This window comes from Cynoglossus semilaevis, chromosome 11 (assembly GCF_000523025.1).
Source record: "Cynoglossus semilaevis isolate Cse_v1.0 chromosome 11, Cse_v1.0, whole genome shotgun sequence".
NCBI classification, from domain to species: Eukaryota; Metazoa; Chordata; class Actinopteri; order Pleuronectiformes; family Cynoglossidae; genus Cynoglossus; species Cynoglossus semilaevis.
The window spans coordinates 2763967-2772429 of NC_024317.1; the positions used below are offsets into that span (position 1 = coordinate 2763967).

General features: G+C 44.5%; 1 protein-coding gene across 1 annotated transcript in view; it reads left to right on the plus strand.

The window, feature by feature from the left end:
- The window catches only part of celsr2 (cadherin, EGF LAG seven-pass G-type receptor 2), a 72945-nt gene that overhangs the window by 42162 nt on the left and 22320 nt on the right, over window positions 1–8463 (plus strand). Inside the window, exons 3-5 of the mRNA XM_025060342.1 lie at window positions 3686–3908; window positions 7837–7952; window positions 8053–8141. Coding sequence (XP_024916110.1) covers window positions 3686–3908; window positions 7837–7952; window positions 8053–8141 — 428 coding nt within the window. The remainder of the gene's footprint in view (window positions 1–3685; window positions 3909–7836; window positions 7953–8052; window positions 8142–8463) is intronic.

The following is an 8463-nucleotide window of genomic DNA, read 5'->3' on the forward strand; positions in this document are numbered from 1 at the left end:
GACCCAGGAGCCGTGAGGGTTCGGTGAGAGTGGATTCTGTCCGTTCAGTCCAGGCAGGTTCTCTTCTCTGAGCTACAGCTTCACCGAGTGTCGAGTTCATCAGTTTTCACACCGTGGGGCCCAGTGTGTGTGAGTGTGTGTGTGAGAAAGAGTGAGTGCTTAATATTCTTGGTGTGTGTTTCAAGCGCTGAATTGCTGTGATTATGTGTGTTATAGTTGGCATGCTTATGTGCTAATAGTGCACATACTGGGCTGAGTGTGTGTGTGTGTGTGTGTGTGTGTGTAGGGGTGGGCAACTGTTCCACTGTCGGCTTTGCCAGATGGTAGCAGGAAAGAAAATGAAAGAAAAAATGAAAAAAAGTAGCCATGGTTCTGCTGGTTGAGGAGGAGTGAAGGCGTCTGAGTCGTTCTGTAGATGCTGAACGACAAGATGTTTCCTCAACTTCTCACATGTTTCTCTTCAAACACAAAAACACTTGATTGTTTACGGTAAAATCGTAGATTTTATTGGGACGTTCATAAGAAATGGTTAGCTTCAAACACAAAAACACTTGATTGTTTGCAGTAAAATAGCCGTAGATTTTATTGGGACGTTCATTAGAAATGGTTAAAATGAATTCTCCTTGTTATTTCTTAGGGATTTGTAATTTAAAAACACATTATGTTTAAATGACTAAATGCAATTGGTAAAAAAACAAAAACTTCCGGGCCAAAGTTGAGACATGTGGTTTGTTAGGACACTGTTGTCTTTACTGTTCTGTTCATCAAAGACGTCCATCAGATGAAGACGAGTTCTTGTTCTTCTTCGTGACTACAGGGCAAAAAAAAAAAAAAACTTCCTCCATTAGTTCAGACTAGTTCAAAATGTTCTTGTGGTGAGACTTTGTCAGAGTCAGGTGTGTTCTCCTAATGAGCTGCGGCTGGAATCACACCTTAGATTAGACGTCACTGTCCCTTTAACACAGTCACTGCTTTGTCTTTCATCAAAGGTTTTTTTTTATGTCATTATTTGTTTATAATCTGATTATAATGAACATGAATTTGCATTTTTGATTAGATTTTTTGATTAGACTTGATCTTGTTAATTAACTGACACCTACATGAGTGAGACTCTAAATGTGAGGTGTATTTTTAGCCCGTGTTTTTCTGATACGACGAGGAGAAGATTTGATCAAACATCCAGATCAAGGTCACATGTCGGTCGAGTTATTGATCGTCTCGCCTCATTATTTGCCGTCATATCCCTCGCCAGCAGAGAAAAAGACACAACGTTTCCAGAAACAAGGGTTTCACCACAAGGATTCAGTTTTTACTGTCGACATTTTATTTTATGACCCGTTCTACCTGTATGGTCACATGGTAGACGTTTATCCAATAATACGAATCGGAGTAATTTCTGACATACTAAGATACGTAACCTTTTTTTTTTTTAAATTGTGAACGGGAATAAGAAAATATCAATACGCCGATAATCACGATATTTCAATTCACGATACTTGATCGATATTCTACTTCGATGGTTCTATTTTTTGCAAAATCTTTTATTTACATATATATTTTCTAGGTTAACAATTAACAATCAACTGTTCCTGGTGTTGGTTCTTTTTATTTTTCTCATCGACCTCATACCACCTCATCGTCGTACCTATATTATCGCAGTATATTGCAATATATCGCATTGTTTCCCCCGTATCGCAATACGTATCGTATCGTCAGATTCTTGCCGACACACAACCCCCCTAATTTTTCACCTTTGATCCAACTCTGTGCTGCACCAGAGCCGACCTCTGAGGTGACGTCAGGGCGTCCGGAGGGTTGGACCTGAGTCGATGTAACCTAGCAGCTCCGACACACCTGCTCAAAGGTTCAGATCCCCGAGGAAACCCTGTCCTCAGGAACAGTCTGCTCTGGTTGGTGGTGCACAGTTACACCGCGAGTGCTGCTCGTTCTTCTCTCCTAAGGTCTAATTATGGGCTGTGGAAGAAGAGAACACTGCTTTAATTGTTGTCGTGTTCTCTGATAAACAAGTCTCTCTTTTCTCTCAGCTAACGCTCGTCGTCTTTTGGGTTTTTCTTGATCACATGATCCTAGGTCCGTTATTGAAAACGTGTGTTTTGTTCAAATTTGACAGCGTGAGTTTATTCAAACAACCGTCCGTTATTGAAAACGTGTGTTTTGTTAAAATGACATTTGACAGCGTGAGTTTATTCAAAGAACCTTTTTTTATATATATAACACACCGTTCCGTATATAAAGGACGCTCTGAGGCGTCTGTACAATTTGCTGTCGTTAATGATTCATGCCGACAGCAAACAGAGTGTGGGCGCGAGGACGGGCTAACAGTAAAATGTCAACAGAAGAAGAGGGAGGTTTGAATTATTGATCTGAAAATATAACTCGTGACTGCGCCCTCTGCTGCTCACCCGACGTCATGTGGCTGCTGTGTTAACACACCTGAAGGTTTTTACAGGTATTAACTGGTCACTGATGACGTGACTTTATTGGGAACCAGCAGTAAAACTGGTAACAGAAACCATCGCTGTTCAATGTTCTCTCTTCCAATTCCAAAAATCTAAATATTTCAGCTCAGCAATCACAGCTCTGAGGAATGATTCAATATTCGCTCACAGCAGCAACCAAACAAATCCACGTCGTTGCCTAAATTAATAATGAGCCGCGTCATGGTGACAGAGTCGGTCAGAAGATGACAGGCAGGTGTCCTCACGTTTGGTCACTGAGTCGTATAAAAGAGAGGAAACGTTGGAGCTGGGAGGAGATTCTGTGACCCCCCCCCAACAATGACATGATTTAATTTGTTTATTTGGACCGACATCAGCGGGAAAACAAGGAAACTGTGTCTGTGGTGAGATGAATTTATTAATTAATGGACAGTGAGTGAAATGTGTGTGGAGGGAATTCCAGCTCATGTAGAGAGAGAGAGAGAGAGAGAGAGAGAGAGAGAGAGGACCATCCTCAGTGTCTGCTGCAGACTTCCATCCTAAACATGCAGAAATATTCAGCAAGGGAGTTGGACTGAAGGTCAGAGGTCACCGTCTCAGCGTCTGATACTTTGCCAACACCATACCAATGTATTCATCTGAGCCTGCTGTCCTCTCATGGACTCTCTCTCCCTCCCTCCTACTCTCTCTCTCTCTCTCCCTCTCTCCCTCCTACTCTCTCTCTTTCTCTCTCGCTGAAGCTAATTTAAGCGGTAATTTTTTTTAACCTATAGGGACTAAATTCCAAAAAAAAAAAAAACAGGAATGAAGCAGTATTTATTTACCAACTGAGTTAAGTGAAAAAACAATGATTTGGTTTGATGTCTTTGTTCTGAATGAGGCTCAAACCTCGGCTCGCTGAGTCAGTGAGGAACTGAAGGAAGACTGTGATGAAGTCAGCAGTGTCACAGCTGTCAGTGTCCTGTCAGTGTCCTGTCAGTGTCCTGTCAGTGTCCTGTCAGTGTCCTGTCAGTCAGATATACTTGTCACCTGTGCATTTATTAAGTCATAACTTTTATTTTATGAACAGGTTTATTAAGACCCGACAGAAGAGGAAAGATCAGAGTGATGAAGCCTCAGGGTTGACTGCTGCCTGTCACAATCTTCCAAAAAAAACATTTCTCTCCCCCCTCCTCCTCCTCCTCCCCCTCCCCCTCCTCCTCCCCCTCTTCCTCCCTCGTCTTCAGGAGAGCACTGTGAGCTTTCATCGCGCTCCGGCCGCTGCACCGCAGGAGTCTGCAGGAACGGCGGCACCTGCGTCAACCTGCTGGTCGGCGGCTTCAAGTGCGAGTGTCCCCCGGGCGGCTACGAGACGCCTTACTGCGAGATGACCACCCGCAACTTCCCTCCGCACTCCTTCCTGACCTTCAAGGGCCTCCGCCAACGCTTCCACTTCACCCTTTCTCTCACGTAAGCGTCTCCACCGAGCCTGCGCGGCTCCGTCACCTCCCTGATCCCCGTGACTCACTCCCCACCCACCTCCACATCCTATTTCTGCAAACACACACTCCCTCAGTGAAGCGCCCCTCGGCGCCCCCCCGCCCCTCACATTTATGTAACCATAATGGTGTTTAATAGCAGTAATGGAATCACTCAACGGTTTCCTACAGAGCCACTTTGGTCTATTACAGCATCGGTGGTAAAAAATACTGAAGTACCGTCGTCAGTGAAAAGGTGTCAGAGATTTGAGTTGAAAAAGATTCACATGAACAGAAATAAAAAAGTGCTTCTAAATGGAGGCACTCGTATAAACGGAGAATCTTAATCGTTCAGCACAAAGTGAGACTCGTGTTAATGAAGTGTCGTCGTTAAATCATGTGACCAGAGCGGAGGGGTGAACGTGACACTCCCCCTCACTCCTCCGGCTCACAGCTGAACCAGACCACTCTGCTAAGATCACACCACTCGCCGTTTGTTTGATGGCTTGTGAACATTAATATCATAAATATGACCGAATGCAGCAGGTCGTCAGATAAAATGTAGCCTTTGACGGTAAAACAAAAATTAATTAGTCAAAAACATGAAACCTGATCTGATAAAGAAAACATGAATTTACTAAAGCGTGTGGCTTAAAAGGCTTTGCAAAAAACAACAATCAAAAAATTAGCAAGAAAGTGTTTCATGTTGCATTGCACTTGAATTGATATTTTGAATCATATTTAACATTAGTTTAATTATTTAAATGTGTTCAGTGTTTAAAACTATCATGACATCTTCACAGGTCGCTGAGCTGGATGTTAAAATTAGCCGTCATTCTCCTTTAATGTCAGGTTCTAAAGTCGTGTCTAAACCATCTGAACAGAACACCTAGTGGACAAACTGTGAAAAGGCCGAGCTCAGATCTGTGGCAGACGTTCTATAGGATGAAATAAACTCCGTGATAAAAGACGTCTGTTCTTGTTTTGATACCTGTCAAAAGAATCAAAACGAGGGTCGCCTGCTGTCTCCAGGGCCGTCACGGTGAATGTGTTCGGCCATTTTTGCTTTGGTGATTGTAGTTTGTGTCACCTTAGACGTGTTTGGCAGATCCGTCTCCTACAATAGCTGCCAGCTGAAACCCTAACCTCCCCCCACCCCCCCGCTCCCCCCTGGTGGATCTTTGTGGACTCCGGCTGCAGCCTGGTTCAGGTGACGCTCCTCTTTTTGAGGGCGAACCGCTCAGACCAGTTCTGAAGGCGGCGTATGTGTTGGCAGGTCAGAGGAGCTGTGAAGTGGCTGTGGTGTGTAAAAAAAAAACTGATGAAACCCAGAGCTTCAGGCAGGTGAGGTCAACAAGTGGCTCTGTTACCTGAGACGGCAGCGATCCGGTTTCTCCCAGAAGGAGCTTGTGTAACGAGGACGGGCTCAGAATGTGGGTCCTGTTCTCTCAGACACACGGGGCTAATTTTAGGACTCTTTTTATCTGGACTTTTTCATTTAAGGCTGAGATTTCACTGAAACACAGAGAGTGATTGGTCTGAGTGACGGGGGGGGGGGGGGGGGGTTAGGTCTTTGATCCTGGGCTACGGTTTTTATCACATTCCACAAAATCACACCTGTGGCGTCACGATAAATACCTGTGAGTAACACGAAGTACTCAAACGGTAACACGAGCGTTGTTATTATTTAACGTTCTTCAACACTGGGTTGAAGAGAAGAATCAGACAAACACAGACACAGACTGACGTTTGTCCTCTCCAGGTAATCCACTGCTGGAGGGCAGGGGGCGCTGCTGCCAGTCAGCCGAGATTTGAACCTGCAATTCTCTTAAACACAAGCCTGAGGTAGAAAAAGAACTATAAATACATAAAATATTTCAAACTGAAATGGGTTATGAATGCGTTTGCTTGATTTATTTTTATTTTTCAGGCAAAAAGACAAAAAAAGATTGTTTGAAACTTCTTAGTTCCGTTGGTAAGATTTGACATTTACTAAACACCCCAGAAAAGTTGAAAACAGAATTATTTACCGCTGGACCACGACAACTTTTTTGTCGTTTTAGTTTCACTTTTTAAACGGTTGTAAACCGAGGAGGTGGAATGACGCAGTAGAAACTGTCGACTGTTTTCTTCTTCACGTTAACTCTGTCAGACAGGAGACGGATCTGGACCGCAGGCAGGACAGTCAGGCAGATGGACAGCACTCAGTGGCTGCTATTTCTACATTTTTGTATTTTTTCAGACTCGATCCTGTTGAAAAATATATTACGTTTGACTGGATTTTTATTTATTTATTTATTTTTATCTTCATTAACTCTGCGTTAACCTTTTTAAATATTCATCTCTCCGATCACCACGATGCTGCAGTGAAAGTAGTTTCTACAGTAACTGTAAAATAATGGTGACTTTTCTCAGAGCAGAGTGAGGTTCTCCTGTCTTCTGGTTCCATCCTCTTCTCTCCCTCCCCCCTCCCCCCACTCCCTCCCCCTCTCTGACACATTCTCATGCAGCCTTTCCTGACACAGACCTGTGTCTTGTGCTTCACTGAGTTACGTGGGAAAATATAAATCTGTCAACTTGTCATTTCTGATTTAACTGATTGACTGTCGCTGCTGTTCTGTCTTTGGCGTCGACTCCCGTCGGTCTGTGTCAACGTACGGTCGTACAGTAGTGACGGGGTTTATTACTGTTCCCTCACATCCACAGCCTGTTACTCCATCGAGGGTCTTATTGTTATCATCGTTGTTTCCGCTCCACTGCACTTGTCATATTAGAATGGACTGACACACTTTCCTACACCGCCCCCGACTGGTTGTTTTTTTTACTGATGGCTCGGCGTTATTGTCAGTTAGGTCAGCGTTTAGTTCCGGCTGATTACCCTCCAAGCTCGGAGGTCTTTTAAATCAATAAGTCAGAAAGTAGAAACCCCACCACCTCCACGAATGTCTCCCCCCTCCTCACCCCCGTCACCCCCCCATCCAGCCGTGCAGCAGACTGTGGGACCGTGATTCTGGCTGACACTGTGGGTTTTTCTTTTTCTCACAGGATGTTTAGCAGCTGCGTCGTCTCTTCAGTCACAGTGTCGTCGGCCGCAGCATCCTCTCTCCTCGGAGGTCGCGGTCGGGGTTTTTCTTAGTATAAGCAGGTCAGCGGTGGCGTGCCCTCGGGGCTCCGCCGCTGCTCAACAACACTGCACTTCACGTCAACCACACTGTAACGACTCTGAATCCTGAGGAGAGGAGGAAGTGTGCTGAGGTTGACCTTTGTCAAACTGAGATAATCAGCTCCTCAGAGAGAGAGAGAGAGAGAGAGAGAGAGAGAGAGGAGGGAAATGAAGCTGCATGTTAATGCAGTCAGTGACCAGTGACAGACGGGAGAGTCGTACTCGTACGAGAGTTTCTAACATATCCCAGTTTCCCACTGACCCATTTCCACAGGTTCAAATTTATAAATACACACACAGCTGACGGTTGAATGTGATATTTTTAAACTAAATTTCAAACGTCTATGTTAGCAGTAGCACTCTGGTGCTGCAGTTAAATGTATATAGATTTTTTTTTAATTTTTGGGCAGGTTTCGGGGGGGGTGTATTGGCAATAAGGATCATACAACACAGAAACCTTTATTTGTCTCAGTCTGCGTCCTTGTATAAACCACTGGTGGATGTGTGTTCTCCATCCGACTGCGATGTATTTTTAACAAGTCATCACTCTGCAGCAGTCTGCTTCCATACGTCCAGTTGAAAACACCCCCACTCTGCAGCAGTAACGCTGCCCTAGTTTCCTGCCTGTGGGTTGTTAGTGATCCGTCTGGTCTGAACCCTAGACTCTGGACCCTGTGGTGACGCTGCCCATCTCTGCACACAGAGATTCATTATTGTGCACTATATTAATTATGTTTTTTTTTTCTTTTCATTCCAGATTTGCCACCAAAGAACCCAACGGTTTGTTGCTCTACAACGGCCGCTTCAACGAGAAACACGACTTTATTGCTGTGGAGATTATCAACCAGCAGATTCAGCTCACCTTCTCTGCAGGTACGGAAACTACTGGAACAACGACATTTTTAATCAGTATATATATGAAGAGAGTGCTGCTGACCCCCCGCCCCCCTCTGCACCCCTCTGTGTTTCTCAGGTGAGACCAAAACCACAGTGTCCCCCCACGTCATCGGAGGAGTCAGCGACGGCCTGTGGCACCTGGTGGACATTCACTATTACAACAAGGTAAAAAAAATGAAAATAAATGAGTAAAAGAGTAGTAGTCGTTGTAGCAATAAAACGATAAAAAACGGCTGAAGAATAAGAAGTTTCTTATTCAACTTCGATTTGGCCGAAATAAGATGTTAGCACGGGTTTAAACAGTGTGAACAAGGAGTGAAATCACTTCACACTTCATTTCCTCAGCGGTCCACAGCGATGGCACTTTCTCAGAACAGAGTGCAGCTCCATCACAGAGTCACTGTAGGGAATGTGAACCACAGAGCGGACAGTGTTGTTGTGCTCTGTCCGACTCAGAGAATCACTGCTGACAACCTGACGGACTGGA